The 16,540-nt window shown below is 53.5% G+C and overlaps 6 protein-coding genes across 6 annotated transcripts in view; 5 read left to right on the top strand and 1 right to left on the bottom strand.

Annotated features, from left to right (window-relative positions):
* CC84DRAFT_1173335 (kinesin light chain 1) overlaps nt 1-615 on the top strand; it is a gene marked incomplete at both ends in the record, with an annotated part of 4,177 nt that extends 3,562 nt beyond the window's left edge. The window contains one exon of the mRNA XM_018180024.1: nt 115-615. Coding sequence (XP_018041405.1) covers nt 115-615 — 501 coding nt within the window. The remainder of the gene's footprint in view (nt 1-114) is intronic.
* A 4,394-nt stretch (nt 616-5,009) lies between these two features.
* Nucleotides 5,010-5,926, bottom strand: CC84DRAFT_517123 (uncharacterized protein). The gene has a single exon (XM_018186577.1). It carries the CDS (start codon nt 5,630-5,632, stop codon nt 5,054-5,056), a length of 579 nt encoding a protein of 192 aa, XP_018041404.1. The 5' UTR covers nt 5,633-5,926; the 3' UTR covers nt 5,010-5,053.
* A 326-nt stretch (nt 5,927-6,252) lies between these two features.
* On the top strand, nt 6,253-9,261 carry CC84DRAFT_1214299 (plasma membrane ATPase; the record flags this gene model as incomplete). The annotated part of the gene is made up of 5 exons (XM_018182617.1): nt 6,253-6,261; nt 6,324-6,588; nt 6,636-7,339; nt 7,446-7,728; nt 7,778-9,261. 5 exons carry the CDS (start codon nt 6,253-6,255, stop codon nt 9,259-9,261), a joined length of 2,745 nt encoding a protein of 914 aa, XP_018041403.1.
* Nucleotides 9,262-9,870: 609 nt separating this feature from the next.
* CC84DRAFT_1139993 (aldo-keto reductase family 1 member C13) lies at nt 9,871-11,415 on the top strand. Its single transcript, XM_018176268.1, has 4 exons — nt 9,871-10,291; nt 10,412-10,577; nt 10,625-10,882; nt 10,937-11,415. Exons 1-4 carry the CDS (start codon nt 10,108-10,110, stop codon nt 11,223-11,225), a joined length of 897 nt encoding a protein of 298 aa, XP_018041402.1. The 5' UTR covers nt 9,871-10,107; the 3' UTR covers nt 11,226-11,415.
* Nucleotides 11,416-11,717: 302 nt separating this feature from the next.
* On the top strand, nt 11,718-13,493 carry CC84DRAFT_1084191 (DUF382-domain-containing protein; the record flags this gene model as incomplete). The annotated part of the gene is made up of 2 exons (XM_018174041.1): nt 11,718-11,798; nt 11,850-13,493. The coding sequence occupies 2 exons, from the start codon at nt 11,718-11,720 to the stop codon at nt 13,491-13,493; spliced, it is 1,725 nt and encodes a 574-aa protein (XP_018041401.1).
* A 682-nt stretch (nt 13,494-14,175) lies between these two features.
* CC84DRAFT_517049 (uncharacterized protein) lies at nt 14,176-16,091 on the top strand. The gene is made up of 2 exons (XM_018186576.1): nt 14,176-14,760; nt 14,810-16,091. Exons 1-2 carry the CDS (start codon nt 14,285-14,287, stop codon nt 15,915-15,917), a joined length of 1,584 nt encoding a protein of 527 aa, XP_018041400.1. The 5' UTR covers nt 14,176-14,284; the 3' UTR covers nt 15,918-16,091.
* Nucleotides 16,092-16,540: the final 449 nt, after the last annotated feature.

The raw sequence follows: 16,540 nt of genomic DNA, 5'->3' as shown, positions 1-16,540 counted from the left end.
GAGGCGGAGGCGATACGCCGACGAGTGCTAGAAGGAAGAGAGAAGGTGCTGGGGCGAGAGCATCCCGACACGCTCACCAGCGTTAGCCAGCTTGGGTTAGTGCTGGAGATGCAGCAAAGATACAAAGAGGCAGAGGCAATGAATCAACGAGCGCTGGAAGGTTATGAGAAGGTGCTTGGCCGAGAGCATCCCCACACGCTTGCCAGCGTTAGCCAGCTTGGATCGGTGCTGGAGAGGCAGGGAATGTACAAAGAGGCGGAGGCGATGCATCGACGAGCGCTAGAAGGATATGAGAAGGTGCTTGGCCGAGAGCATCCCGACACGCTCACCGGCGTATACTACCTTGCTCATCACCTTGCCGCACAGCATCGTATCAGCGAGTCATTGTTATTGTACCAGAGGGCATGCGCTGGGTACTCCGCTACCCTTGGGAACAACCACCCAACCACGCGGGCTTGTCGTGAACACTATTCTGAATTGTGCGAGTTGGAAGAGCAACAGAACAAGCTTACATTCCTTCCTCTATCAACTCGGGACACAGCAATGTCCACCCAGAAGGTGGCAAGGTTATCACGTGGGCTGGCAAGACTAGGCATTCGTCGCAAGGCCTCTTAATTATAGTGTCTTCTGTTATAGTAGCTGTAATAGAAGTGTCAGATACAATGCTCGTATGGGATAAGGTATGTTGGTGGGTGATGATTCTATCGTCATATCTGTCAACTCTGTTCGGTTGGTTTTGACCCCTGGGCTTGTGCGACAAATGCCATGGTTCCTGCTCGAGTGAGCAGATCCGACTTCACGCACTCGTTCTATCTGACAAGAAGAGATCACCTTTTTACTGTCTTAGTAAGTGGAGCAACGCCACAGTGATCTTCCAGCCGTACCTGATTTGGCTTAACTGGGCGCTGAGTCACTTTGCTAAGGAAGCAGTATATTAAGCATTAATATATTATAAAATGCAGCTAAGAAATCCTTGCCCTCTACAGGATCGGGGAATCCCTCGGATTAACTGCATGTAGCGTAGAATCCCATCTAGCTATGTGCAATGTAGACTTCCCTAATCAGCTCTTCCTATCATGCCTTTGAAGTCGACAAAAACCTAATTAATTGTGGCTAAATCAGGGCGGAAAACTAAAGAAACATATGAGGGCGTCAATGAATCGGACGACGGCGATGCCAGCCCTGCGGCGATCCTGTTACAAACTGGTCTAGGGGTAAATGTACAGCTATCGTGTAGTATTTCATTAGTTATGGGCATATATATGCCCATAAGAATGATTGTTGACGTCTATATGAGGAAAGTGTCTTGTCATTCTGTGTCTCGTGACGTCGTGCAGGACCTTAGCACGATAATCAAATATGTTGTGTGAGATAGTGGGGGCCGTGAAGCTATGAAGCAATGTGTATGAAGGGTTCAGTAAGGCCAGGGGAGACAAATATAGACAAGAGCATTTTTTTTGAAAGCGCAAGTTGTGGCATTGGAATTTCGGGGTAGTCACACGAAGGACCGCGCTAGTAACGACTCAGTTGGGAGATTGACCCAGAGTAGGAAATCCTCCTGGTCGAAACCAACCATTACCACGGACATCGCCCTCACCGAAATCCGCCTAGATCAGCTAGTCAGACTCTATGTTACCAAATTTAACTTTGAACAGATCTAAGGGGCACCTCCTCACGTGCGCGCTGGCTGAACCTAAGATTGAGTGTAGTGGCAGGGAATCGCATAGAGGTGCTTGATGGAGTGTTGCAGCCTCAAGACGAGGGCAAATAGGTGTCAGAAAAGAGCGTGATTGCCCCTGGATACGATGTTCCAAAGTCCTGCTGGAGATACGTAGATCTCGCGCAGAAGTGACAGAGATGTTGCAAATACTCAAAAGCAAGAAGGAAATCCATTGAAAGACTCAATGAAGACCTCTGTGACGGTGACGCGCACGCAAAGAAGATCAAAGCAGCGTATACCTATATGACTCGCTTTGTCGCAACGCTGGGAGACTGACTAGAATCAGTACGCCACCGTGCTCTGAATCATTGCGTCTTCTTTACTGTGACCAGCTCTTGCCAAGAATCGTGAGCAGATACTTGAATCCACGTGAAAAAGTAGCTTCACTGCCTTTGTCAATTATTTGATAACAACACTTCGTAAAAAGCTAAGGTATAGCTTCGTCCCTTTTCATACCTATTGGAATCGGCGCGTGGACTAATTAGAAAGATTCTATGCGGGTGTCGACGTGCATCGATCCAGCATGACGGTTCGCAGTTCAAAGCCGAGCGCATATTTCATATTTCCTGCCATGACTTTCATAGCAGCCATTTTTTGTGCCGCCATACTGCCGCGACGACTTCCGGTAGCAGACTCCGGGCAACGGAGCGCATGCCATGTGTTTGCGGACACTGACCACATTGCCAATATGTACCACCTCCCGAATCTTAAGCAGTGGACCTTGGGACCCAATTTTACCTAGACTATTGCTTCATGGTGTCTAAGGTGCTCGTGATGATTTAAGAGTATGCCACGACGGAAACTCCGGATGAACGTCTCAAGGCGGTAAGATGCAATTCCGTCAGTCCAGCACAATTTGCGGGGCTTGGGGTAAAAGAGACAAGGATGAGTATCATCTCGTGTAAAGTGTTCAGTAGAGCTGTCATAATATCGCGGCTTGTTACGTTCTGGGCACGCGATTATGATGAATGAAGCCGCAGGTCGAATCTATCTGTTCACCAATCCTCCGGGAGAGGGTCGTATAATCGACAATAATCGCGCACCACACTCTTGCTAACAATCAATCAGCCCAACGTCCAGACCACTGACCTTCTAAGCTGCCAAGCTATCCTGAAGCTCTTGCCACGCACTCTTGATGGAGACGTCAAACTCGCCAAGGGCGCTCGATCATAATTGACAACTGTGCACAAAGAAGTGATTCGGAGAATCCCCGTACTTGGCGGCATTCTGGGGACGTCAGAGCTTTTCAGACTCCGCGCGCACAGGTGTTTGATGGTCGTAGGGAGTACGTGGTTAGTGGTGCCAAGCTCGTCAAAACAGCAGCTGCCACGGAATGCTTCATAGTCCTTGGCGAAGCACCCTATCAGACTGCATGCTCACGGCACTTAACTGCATCAAATAATTGACCATATGTATGGAAGTTTCCGCAAGACTTCCAGATCGACAATGCTCCTACAAGGCTGCGACTACCGACAGTGATAAACCCGATAACGGATGTGGAAATGAAACAGTAGGATCGGCGCTCCGAATGTCGAGGTACAGAGCGGGCCACGTGTAGAAGAAAGCCTGCAGGATGAATAACACTCAGAGCGCGTATCAAAACTGTGCTGTACTCGTGACAGGCACGCGCATACTGCGACTTGCTGCTTTGATATGATGCCTGAAGTGTCATTAGTATCAGACTCCGCGATCGACATATCACGGTAAATTCCAAGGGAACGATGCATATCCGTAGCTAGGCGGTTCTCTCAACAGTCTTAAAGCTGGAAGCACAGAGGCAGGCTTGTCTTGAAGTGATCGAGCGGCATCAAGATTCCCCAGCCGTTCATGTTACGCCAGGTTGACGTGACGTCTTAAGCTGCTGTGATGCTACTAGTCAAGGGCAGGTGATCCTATGCCAACGGTGTCGCAAAGTATGCCGAGCCATTGTGGAGGACAAACTCTGCGGCGAGGGATGCAGCCATTGATCATTGGAATTTGGAGGCGAGTATGATTGCGAGGATTGCTTGGTACGACTGAGCCTTTCTCGTCTAGATGACAAGAGAATTATTGATTTGCTTTGCATTCATATCGTTCGACGGCGAGAGCATGCTCGCCTGTTCTGGCCCACCTCCCAGCAAGGAATTACGACTTGAAAGCTTCTTTGATCGCCAAGGCTTAGACGCTCACGTTCGATCACGGAATCCGGTGAGAGTTGACAGCGGGTGGGCCGTCTACATGCTCGATAGCCAACGGTTCTGTGCTCTCTTGCAGAGTGTCTCGGCGTGATGCATGCGAGTGCGAGTAACATGCTGAAAGTGTGATAGCGAAGTCGCACCGTATACAGAAAGAGACAAATTCGATCGGCCTCGTTCGTGTTTCAGCCGATACTGTGCTGCGAGACGGACCGTCTGGGAGCTGTACACGAGTCGCTTATCTGTGTTGCAGCCAAGCTCAGAGCAACCGGGTCGACCAATACGATCCAATGGGGAAATACCAAAAACCTGAGGCAGGAGACCCTGAAAGTAGTCGCTTGGATACTCTACTGGATGCTGATGCATATCACATTCGTGATGGGTGAGACCACACAGGCATCACCTGGTATTCTCCGGTGATTCTGTCGGCCGCGGTTGTTACTGGTGGCTGGACTCGGACATGCAGGGCAATTAAGCTAAGCCTACCTAATCGATGCTCGCACGCCTCCGACTTCAACATCGTTGATGCTGCTAGGAGAAACAGCGATGGAGTGAGCGTCGAGAACGCCCGAGTTGAACTGCCTCTAGTTACGCAATTCTCGGCGATATGTCTAGTTCACCATCAACAACTGTCCACGTAAGGGTATCGCAGAAGCAAAGAACCAGAGGAACCGTGATACGGCAATTGGGCTACCAAGCCCACAGCCAAGCCCTGGCAACTCTGTCTGTTTGAGGTGCAAGGGGGCGTCCTAGCGCTAGCTCGTGAACAGATGGGCCCTTCGTGCATGAATTCCTCATCGAGTAGATGGAGGAGCTTTTCAAGATGGCCAAGCAACATCGACACGATGACGGGGCTGGTTTCCGGCGACGGAATTGAACATCTTCATATATTGAGACGGAATTTCTTGGGTGTCCATCGCACAGCTGACGGATTATGTGATTGCGGTATTAGAGCTGCACACAATTGCGATGTAGTGCTACAGCTGCTTGGCGTGGGGATACAAGGCCACGATGAACGAGGCATTTGGCAGAGCTTGGCCTTGAAGCAACGGCCGCGTGATGAAACGTGAGAGCGGAGTGTGGAGCAGTAGGGTTGTGCGCAACATTTGTGCCGTGACGATTGCGAACATTGGCAGGAACGGGCGGATCCAGGTGCAGCTCACGAGTGTTTGCGCAGATCTGGAGTGTGAGGCTCTCCAAGTTTCACGGTCGCTGGGGGATTCGAAACAATTTTGGCGGTCTCTTGACTTTGCCGGGTCACAGCCAAGACAAGCTTGTCGAAAATGGCGCTCTGGAGGCCAATGTATTTGCTCGTCCCGGCCATGTGCAGCAGCTCGCGCGCCCAGCTGGACAAGACGGCTGAACACTGTCGGTAGAGGGTCAGGTGGAGGAATCCACGCAGTAGAGCGGCCGTGTTCCGTGGTTGTGGAGAGTCCGTGGAGCCGCAACAAGGCCGCGCGCGGGCGTAACCGAAATGGAGCATTCTTTGGCGTCGCGGAGGGAGGCGCCAGCAAGTCTGGGGCACGCCAAGACGGCGCACCCTTGTTGCTGCTGCCCGGCCGCTAACGTCGGGGGCATGCCAGAGGGCGTGCGACGCGGTCTGCAGAAGGCAAGGCGAGGGTGAATGCTCAGCGGCTCGCAGCGTCAACTGTGTTTGAGCGGCGCGGCGCTGAGGCAGAAAAAGCCGAGCCAAGCCCACGATCTGCGCAGGCTCCTGCCGTGAGCGATTGGGGCACATACCTCTCTGGCTGGGCGATCCAAACGAGAGCGCGGGATTTGCAGACGCGGACCCCTACACCTTCACCCACGCACGTTTGCGCGAGCGGCCGGGATAGGACAGGCCCGTACTATCGACCGACAGTGCTAGTGCGTTGGATGCTGGAAGCCAAGTCTGCAACTCCATAAAGACTCCTCGACGCCCTCAGCAACGGGTCTCCAGTCGAGCTGCTGCGGTCCTCCCTCGCCCGTCTGCCTCATCATCTCCCTTTCTGCTCCCTTGACGGCGAGACAGACCCAATTGCAGCTGGGTCTGCAACCTCAGGTACGTCCCATGGCCATTCTCACATCAACACAATGCAGCGCGCATACGAGCACGTTTTGCTTCGGTCACCCACGGTTGAAGCTCCAACAGCCTCCTCGGCCCGTGCGCCCCAACAACACAGAATCACTTTTTACACAACTCTGGTAAACATGCCTGACTTTTCCAGTACAAGAGCCTCGCGCACCATTCTCGCAAAAGCTCTCACACGCACGGCCAACACACGCATACAGTGCAACCATTACAGCTACCACCAGCTCCAGGCGACCTTGCACTGCTACGAGAGCCGTGACTGGCCAGCGCACTAACCACCTGCCAAAATGTCGTTCGTAAGTGATCCGCACAGCAGCACGCGTGCTACCCCTCGAGGCATGACCTGACCGGCACGCAGAATGACAGGAGAGAGTACGACGAGAAGGCCTTGCCTTCCAAGTTCAATCGAGTAGACGATGAAGACGAGGACGAAGACATTGATGCTCTGATTGAGGAGCTCGAGTCGCAGGATGCCGGCGTCGACTACGATGAAGAGGAAGAGGTACAGGCCGGTGCCGCTCGTGTCGTTCCTGAAGAGCTTCTGCAGACCGATGTGCGCATTGGTCTAACTGCCAGTGAAGTCGTCTCCCGCCGCAAGAAGTTCGGGCTCAACCAAATGAAGGGTACACATAAATCCTCAAGACGCTTTGCATACGCTAATTTAATACAGAGGAGAAGGAGAACCTGGTTCTCAAGTTTCTCATGTTCTTCGTCGGTCCCATCCAGTTCGTCATGGAGGCCGCTGCCGTCTTGGCTGCCGGTCTTCAGGATTGGGTCGATTTCGGTGTCATCTGTGCTTTGCTCCTGCTCAACGCCTGCGTCGGTTTCATCCAAGAGTTTCAGGCTGGTTCTATTGTCGCCGAGTTGAAGAAGACGCTCGCCCTCAAGGCCACAGTCCTCCGCGACGGGCAGCTTGTCGAAGTAGAGGCACCCGAGGTTGTCCCTGGTGATATCCTGCAGGTCGAGGAAGGTACCATCATCCCCGCTGATGGCCGCATCATTACCGATGATGCCTTTCTTCAGGTCGACCAGTCAGCGATCACCGGTGAGTCCCTTGCTGTCGATAAGCACAGGGGCGATGTCTGCTATCAGTCTTCTGCGGTCAAGCGTGGTGAGGCTTTCATCGTCATCACCGCCACTGGTGACTCCACCTTTGTTGGTCGCGCTGCCTCTCTCGTTGCCAGCGCCTCCAGCGGGACCGGTCACTTCACTGAGGTCCTTAACGGCATCGGCACGGTTCTTCTCATCTTGGTTATCCTAACCCTCTTGGTCGTCTGGGTTAGCTCCTTCTACCGATCCAACGGCATCGTTCACATCCTCGAATTTACCTTGGCCATCACCATCATCGGTGTTCCTGTCGGTCTTCCCGCTGTCGTAAGTAAACCACCCGATACGAACTCGACGTGTTTTGTCTTTCGCGTTTAGTTAAGACATGTACCATCCTGTTTTAACTCACACTGACTTTGTACCCGCATCTCAGGTAACCACCACCATGGCTGTCGGAGCCGCCTACCTGGCAAAGAAGCAGGCTATCGTCCAGAAACTCAGCGCTATCGAGTCTCTGGCCGGTGTGGAAATCCTCTGCTCTGATAAGACGGGTACCCTGACAAAGAACAAGTTGTCTCTTGCCGAGCCCTTCACCGTCTCCGGTGTCGACCCCGAGGATCTCATGCTTACCGCCTGCTTGGCCGCATCGCGCAAGAAGAAGGGTATCGACGCAATCGACAAAGCCTTTCTCAAGAGTCTCAAGTTCTACCCGCGTGGTTAGTCCTTTTTAGCATAGTGTTTCGACGCAGCTGCTAATGTTGTTAGCTAAAAACGTACTTAGCAAGTACAAGGTTATTGACTTCCATCCATTCGACCCCGTTTCCAAGAAGGTCCAGGCTGTCGTTGAGTCTCCTCAAGGTGAGCGTATCATCTGCGTCAAAGGCGCTCCACTTTTCGTGCTCAAGACGGTCGAGGAGGACCATCCTATCCCCGAGGCCATCGACGAAGCATACAAGAATAAGGTCGCCGAATTTGCTACCCGTGGTTTCCGTTCTTTAGGCGTGGCTCGCAAGCGCGGCAACATGGGCTGGGAGATACTTGGCATAATGCCATGCTCGGATCCGCCTCGCCACGATACTGGCCGCACTATCAACGAAGCCAAAACTCTCGGTCTCTCCATAAAAATGTTGACTGGTGATGCTGTCGGTATTGCTAGGGAAACATCTCGTCAGCTCGGTCTAGGAACGAATGTCTACAATGCTGAGCGTCTCGGTCTTGGTGGCGGCGGTGAAATGCCCGGTTCTGAGGTGTATGATTTTGTGGAGGCGGCTGATGGCTTCGCCGAGGTCTTCCCACAACACAAGTACAACGTCGTTGAGATTCTGCAACAACGTGGCTATCTTGTCGCCATGACGGGTGACGGTGTGAACGATGCACCTTCGCTGAAAAAAGCTGATACTGGTATTGCGGTCGAGGGCGCCTCTGACGCTGCTCGTTCCGCTGCCGATATCGTGTTCCTGGCCCCCGGTCTCTCTGCCATCATCGATGCGCTTAAGACTTCGCGCCAGATCTTCCACCGCATGTACGCATACGTCGTCTACCGCATCGCCTTGTCGCTGCATCTGGAAATCTTCCTCGGTCTCTGGATCGCCATCCTGAACACGTCCCTTAACTTGGAACTTGTCGTCTTCATTGCCATCTTCGCCGACATCGCCACCCTCGCCATCGCGTACGATAACGCTCCATTTAGCAAGACGCCCGTCAAATGGAACCTACCCAAGCTCTGGGGTATGTCCGTCCTCCTTGGCGTTGTTCTAGCTGTTGGTACTTGGATCACGCTCACCACAATGTTCCCGTACCACAATGATTCCCTCACGAATGGCCAGGGTGTCGGCGGCGGGATCGTCCAGAACTTTGGTGTTCGTGACGAGGTTCTCTTCCTTGAAATTTCGCTCACCGAGAACTGGCTCATCTTCATCACCCGTGCCAATGGCCCGTTCTGGTCGTCAATCCCATCGTGGCAGCTGTCTGGAGCTATCCTAGTTGTCGACATCCTTGCCACCCTTTTCTGCATTTTCGGCTGGTTCGTCGGCGGCAAAACCAGTATCGTCGCTGTCGTGCGTATCTGGATCTTCTCCTTCGGTGTGTTCTGCGTCATGGGCGGCATCTACTATCTTCTCCAGGGTAGTCAGGGCTTCGACAACCTCATGCACGGCAAATCACCCAAGAAAGACCAGAAGCAGCGCTCATTGGAGGACTTTGTCGTCTCCCTTCAACGCGTGTCGACCCAGCACGAGAAGAGTGCGTGAAGTTGCATTGATACCCAAAAGAGTTTATGTTATCGGCGTTAAGGAGTGGAAATGTTTGGACGTCTACTAATACAACAACGAAATCTGTGAATGGGGCCAGGTAAAAAGCGTGCGGCTTCCTGGAGTACTGTCTTTTCCTTTAACGTTATATACCTGCTGTGCGCCGGTACCCAGACCGGGGCAGCCCATTGCGCGTACGAGGGGTTTGAGTCATCGTCGGCTTTGCTGCATGATGTTGTTTGTGCGATGTAGGATACCATAGATCGATTTTCAATTATTACTCTATCAGCTTGTGCCGCCATGATGACGTGTTGGCTCACTGGAACCGCCGTTGCGCGCATCGTGTTACTCGGTTCGGGTCTCGGGCCGGCAACATATACCGGTACTTCCCACAGCTGGACCAGGTCGTCACGTTTAAAACTTGCAATTACAGAGCATAGATTACCGCCGTACTGTAATGCGCATACGCTTCATCAGCAAGCAGAAGTAGACATCAAATTCCTAGATGCCTCTCTATGAAGCCTTGACTGCTGCTCGGCACCCATGGCGACATGGCGTCATTGGTTGCGTTTACCACCCCACCTTCGGCCCGCCCTCACGTACGGATTGGTAACCACGTCTTTGTTTCTTCGAGTCACTGCACCAAATCAACCCTTAAGGCAACCTCCGACATCTCTCCAACATCTGATCTATAAAGCCTACATCCTGCATGCTGAAGTGTTTGCCTCAGTTACTCTGCGTTACTCATCTTCCCTCCCGCACCGTTGTCATAACCTCCTACTAGCTACTTCCAACAAACGCGGTGACCTTTTCCGAGGACGACTAGGCGTGAAAACAATATCGGGCATGGCCAACCTCAACGTTACAATCCCAGCTCTCAAGCTTAATGATGGCGCCTCGATTCCTATGCTTGCCTATGGCGTGGGAACGGCTTGGGGAAAGAAGGAAGAGGGCAAGCTCGACCAAGCCATTGTCGACGGTGTGAAAACTGCAATTAAGCTTGGTTACTACCATCTTGATGGTGCGGAATGTGAGTTTTGCACAATTCTTCACAGTTGCACGCTCTTGTTATAAGTTGGATACAGCTCAAATCAAGAGAAACTGATACCCAGCCATTGCGCCAATTGATTATATGCTGATCGACTTGCAGCATACAAGAACGAGACAGAGCTTGGTCAAGGCATCAAGGAGAGTGGTGTCGACCGCAGTAAGCTTTTTGTCACCACCAAGGTGTGGGAACCCACAGGCGAGGCTGGCGATATTGAACGGGCGCTCAAGCAGAGTTTGAAAAAACTTCAGCTAGACTATGTCGATCTGTAAGTATCTTCAGATTGTGCCTCATGTACCCAGCTGACTTCCGAAGCTACCTCATCCACTCCCCCTTCTGGGCGAAGTCGGAGCAAGACCTGCAGAACACCTGGGCTGAGATGGAAGCGGTACAGAAGGCCGGTCTCGTCAAGACCATCGGTGTCTCCAACTACCGTCCCCAGGATCTTGAAGCTGTCCTAAAGACTGCTAAAGTGACTCCTGCTGTGAACCAAATCGAGTTTCACCCTTACCTCCAACGTGTGGAGACTCTGGAATTCCACAAGAAGCACGGCATCGCGACCACGGCTTACGGGTTAGTACGACAGCTAAACATCACCCAGACAAACATTGACCTTTCGATTTATAGACCTCTTACAGCAGTCACCAAGGCAGCGCCAGGTCCAGTTGACGACGTCTTCTCTGGCCTCGAGAAGAAGTACGCCGTCAGCGCGGGCGAGATCAGCCTTAGATGGTGCATCGATCAGGATGTTGTACCTATCACGACTTCAAGCAAAGAGCAGCGACTGAGCGACTATCTGAGGGCAGCGACTTTTAAGCTGACGCCTGCCGAGATCAAGCAGATCAACGAGGCTGGCCAGAAGAAGCACTTCCGAGGTTTTTGGGCGAAGAAATTCGGGGATGAAAGTCGACTATAGATGCGAAGCTGTAAGCTTTTGTCACTCGATGGGTGAAACTCAATGAGGTGCATGGAAATGAAGGCATTGGTTTCGAGCCTTGGAGATACGCCGTACGAGCGGTATGACGTGTACTGTGTAGCATATGGAATTAACGATGACAAAGAAGTGATAATCGTTCGAGCGTGGTAACAGGGCAGGCATATTGCACTAGAAACTTTGGAAGACTCGAAGTTCTGGTCAGGCTGACGAGGTCATGTGATGCCAAGCCACGATTTGGGCAGGCGCTGCCGACGCCAAATTCACCTCGCCAGCTCCGCTTCCTACGACTTTCAAGACCCCGACCGCCACGATTCGATCCTGTCAACGCGCATTTGCGCCGCGTCCTCGCAAGATAGCCCACGGCCTGGTTTGTATACCGCCTTTGCGCCTTCCTCTAGGCCGCCTGAAGATCAAACCTAACCTTCGCCGCGTAGCGGGCTGCTATCACTCCATATGGCGACCGCCACCGCCATGGCCCCGAACGGGACTCCCGCCTCAAAGAAGGCGTCGAAGAATGCATATCGCAGGGCTAAGAAGAAGGCACAGCGCGCTGTGAGTTCCGCGACACTACCCTGGCGCAGAAAAGTACTGATCATACAACAGGAGACCCCATCGGAGGCCGGCGACTCTGCGCGTGAGAGCGAAACTCCTGCTCCCGACGACAAGACCAATAACGAAGAACAGGCGGTCCGAACCGCGGACCTTCTGAACGTTGACGACTTCGCGAATGCCTATGATCTTGATAACCCGTTATTCGAACAGTACAAGAACGTGTTTGAGAAGTTTCGCGAACCCACTGCGGAAGAGGTCGCAAAGGACGAGGACAAGGCTGAGATATACTACGACGATGATGACATTCCCGACGAGGAGGACGACTCCGCGAAGAAGATCTCGAAGAAACAGCGGAAACAAATGAACAAGATGACCGTGGCACAACTTAAGGCGTCGGTCGACAAACCGGAGCTCGTGGAGTGGACCGATCCGACTTCCTCAGACCCCCGTCTACTGATTGCTATCAAGGGCTACAAGAATGTCGTCCCGGTACCGAATCACTGGTCTCTCAAGCGTGAGTACCTTTCGTCGAAGCGTGGTATCGAGAAGCCACCGTTCGCATTGCCCAAGTTCATCCAGGAGACCGGCATCTCGGAGATGCGCGAAGCAGTTCTCGAGAAGCAAGCGGAAATGACCCTGAAACAGAAGCAGCGCGAACGTGTGCAAGGAAAACTCGGGAAGTTCGACATGGACTACGGAAAGCTCTACGACGCCTTCTTCCGGAGGCAGACCAAGCCAGAGATGACGCGCTACGGAGAGGTGTACTACGAGGGCAAAGAGTTTGAGACCAGTCTGGTTCACTTGAAACCTGGCGTGCTGAGCGAGGAGCTGAAGGATGCACTGGGCATGGGTCCTGGTCAGCCTCCGCCATGGCTAATCAACCAGCAACGTTTCGGCCCTCCTCCTTCATATCCCAGCCTGAAAGTTCCAGGTGTGAACGCGCCCATACCCCCCGGGGCTTCCTGGGGCTTCACCGCGGGGCAATGGGGCCGACCACCGATCGACGACGCTACACATCGGCCCCAATGGGGTGGAGATCCTCTTGGACAGGGTATCTTGCAGGAACAAGCCGCTCCCACTCAGCACGGCGAACCTGTCGAGCGCAGCATCTGGGGTGTCTTGCGCGCCGAAGGCGAGAGCGATGAAGAAGAGAGCGATGAGGAGGAGGACGATGAGGATGAGGAGGAAGAAGAGGGCACAGAGGATGCCTCGGGTATCCAAACTTCGATGACTACTGCCTCTGCACTCCCCTCAGAAATTGGCGGAACGGAGACCATTGGCGGTGAATTCACATTGCGCAAGCAGCGCAAGGGCATCGAGACGGAAGAGCCTGGCGCACCGCGTAGCGCCTTCCAGGTGCTTCCGGAGAAGAACATTCAGTCTACTGGATTCTTCGGAGGTGAACATGCTTATGATCTTGATGCTGCCAGACGCGATAACTTTGGCGACCACAGCCAGCGCAAGCGCAAAGCTGGCGATGTCGATATCTCGGTGGATGTGGATGCCCTGGCAGACAGCGACAAGCTGGATAAGGAGGCACTGAGGAAGCAGTATGAGGCGCAGAGAAAAGCGGAGATGCAGGGCCAGTGGTCTGCCATTGATCAAGATGATCTCAGTGAGATGATTGCGGCAGAGTCCCGAAAGAGGCAAAAGAGGGAGGAGAAGAGCAACGACGAGCGTCGCCCTCGGCGTTGAAAAGGCCAGCAGTGGAGAGATGCGGGAGGACTTGGGTTGTAAGATTTGTAAAGATACCAGCGTAAAGACAGCGTGGGCATGGTCGCATTTGAGGCGCAAGGACAGTCTTTGGGAGGAAGATATGGCGATTGCCATCAGGATGCCCCTCGAGCGTAAAGAATTCTCTGGAGGGGCCTTTGCAACTACTGAATCAACACTGAATACAAGAACAACGGAACTCATGGAAGAAGACACTAAAAATGTTGGCTCGTGATGACATCAAGATGAGACAAAAAAATGAGGATTTGGTGGACATTGACAAGTGTATCGTGCACGGTGGACGATTTTCTCTCAGGATTCATTCGAACGAAACGATCCATACGGGGCTTCCAAGACGCACGGTTAGATTATATTGTGGAATTTGCAGACGGAGCACTGTCAAGATTGATGTCAATGTTGGGCCTAGAACGGCATCACGTGCGCGATTGTCGTCGCGTGGGCCCCAGGCTTGGCTTGGCCTCTTTAGAAAGTTCGAACAACCCTGACCTGCGCAGGACAAACGAGCGTCGACGTCGAACTCCGCAACACCACTGACTTCGTCCATTCATATCCCAGTGCAACGAAAGCTACTATTTATCGCCGTGTATCGTCGCCAGCAGCAATAAGATTGCAAGCTCTGATCGCCATGGACCGTAGAGAACGAGACGATCGCGACCGCGACCGGAGGTTTGTTGCACCCAAGCCTGTCGATTCGTATGCAGCTCTACACTCGAGCTGAAACAGGCCTCGTTCGCACTTTGCGCACCTAGCTAATGCAGTCTAGGGACGACAGATACTCGAACACGTACCGTCCTCGCTCGCCTGGTCCGCGGATCGACAGCTACCGCGCCAACACCCGTGACCGAAGCCCTCCTCGCGGTGGAGTCAGTCGCGCAGACACGTACACACCGGGTGGCGGTCGTGCCTCGCGCCCTCGCAGTCGCTCTCCGGCATCGTTCCGCAGGCGATCCAGGAGCCCTAGGCGGGATGACGATCGCTGGAGGGCCGGTAGGGCTCGATCCCCACCTCGCCGCGCATACTCTCCTCCTCCTCCTCCTCGAAGAGACGATTTCCGCAACGATCGCGCAAGATCCCCCCCTCGCCGGGAGTACGACTCGTACACGCGCTCTCCTCGCCGCGACAGGTCTCCGCCACCTCGAGAACGGGACCCTTCGCCAGCCAGGAGCCGTGCCGCTCGCTCGCCCCCACGTACCGGCCGGTACGATGAACCTCGCTCCCGTGCACAGAGGTATGTTAAACAGCATATATGTGAAAGAACGTAAGCTAACCTAGTTTAGCCCTCCGCGACGATTTTCGCCCGCTCGCGATACCAGAGACTACCGTCGTCGATCGCCTTCCCCCCGACGAGAGCGTGCAGACCCGTATACCGCAGATACCTGGAGACGCCGGTCGCCCTCTCCGGCTAGAAACACATATGCGTCAAACGATGCTTCGGGCAGGGAATCTGCAGCTACCTCGCGTCGTTCATCTCCACCACCAGTCCACCCTAGCAGGGCTGCTTTGGTACCTGATGACAGGCCTATGAGAGACCCAGTCTCTGCTCCTCGGTCTCCTTTTCGCGAGCGTGACTTTGATCGAGACCGGGACTACAACCGCGGCCGGGATAGAAGCCGCGACCGGGAGCGAGAACGTTCTCCTCCCCGGGTTCGCGATGGCCCACCGACAGGGCCTAGAGGTGACCGCGAGCGGGAATTCGCACCGCCAAGTGGACCTTCCTCATCGTACCGCAACGGAGAAAGCAACTATTCCCGTGCCCCTCCCACGGGACCCAGGGACCGCAGCTACCCATCGCCAGCCATGTCCCCACCGTCCGGACCGTCAAACTCTACTCCACAGCCGCCTGCCTTTCCCCGCACTAGCAGTCACAATCCGGTTCTTGCTGCTCCTACTCGCCCTCGAGGCGGTGGCCGCGGTAGCTTTGGTTACGACGCACCTCGTGATTTCTCTGGTCCTCCGCGCCGGGGTTCAGCGACTTGGGGTGCGCGAGGTGGAGGCTACCATGGAGGGCCGCCATCTGGCCCTCGCGGACCAGGAAACGGGCCTACAACCTTTGCTCCACCGTTCCGCGGTTCTAGCAACAGCACGTCTACTACCTATCCTCGCACGCAGCGCTTTGGCGGCCATCTTGACAACCTTCCAAAAGAGATTACAGGAGGTCAAAAGGCTCCTGAGCTTGTTGATACGAGCAAGATTCTCAAGTTGGAAGAGGAGGCGCGCAAACTCCGGGAGCAGATCGAGGCGAAAGAGGCGGCGAAGCGTGGGAGTCTGAGGGAATGGGACGCACTGGGTCGAGACGCGGAAAATGCTGCGCTGCGATCCGAGCTTGCCGAACAACATCTCAGGTCGCTGAACGGGGACAGTGAGGTTGGCGGCGCAGCGTTCTAGTAGCGCGCTGCTCGTTTCACATCACATCGTTTGGATCAAAACTTATTCTCTTGAATCAGCTTCACATGTATACAGCTGGATTGAATATCTCGGTAGTTGCATAGTTATGCAAGTGTTGGGATATGATTGCAATCTGTAAAGTATCGATGGCATTTTGAGGGTGGAATTTGCTTGGATCATGGGCATGGGGGCGTTTGGCGCTCGAGGGAAGTATCGGTCGATATGAGATTTGGGTGCTTTGCGAGTCTAGACGGAATGGTTCGATTTGTTTGGGAACCCTGACCTGATTATACATTGTGGAAAACGTGGACACGCAATAACCATTGCGGATAGTGAACAACACAAAGTCTAATATATACTAGCATCGAAGACTCGAGGCTCACAACAATGGTCCCGCATGCTTATCTCAGAGCTTGACGTTGTAATACGATCCGGCATGTAAAGATCACACACAGCAGCAAGCCATTGTTTGATTTGTCGAGCGAGCGGCTCTAGCCATCGGAGGAACTTACGTTTGCGAAGACGGTTGAAGTAACAGCTCAAATGTGCTCTGTGCGCCACAGAATGCTGCACGCGCATACCACGGTCCTAGCACCTCAACAAGATACCACTATCAAATTGTT

This window comes from Paraphaeosphaeria sporulosa, assembly GCF_001642045.1.
Source record: "Paraphaeosphaeria sporulosa strain AP3s5-JAC2a unplaced genomic scaffold CC84scaffold_2, whole genome shotgun sequence".
Classification (NCBI taxonomy): Eukaryota; Fungi; Ascomycota; class Dothideomycetes; order Pleosporales; family Didymosphaeriaceae; genus Paraphaeosphaeria; species Paraphaeosphaeria sporulosa.
This window is presented reverse-complemented; position numbering and strand designations above follow the sequence as displayed.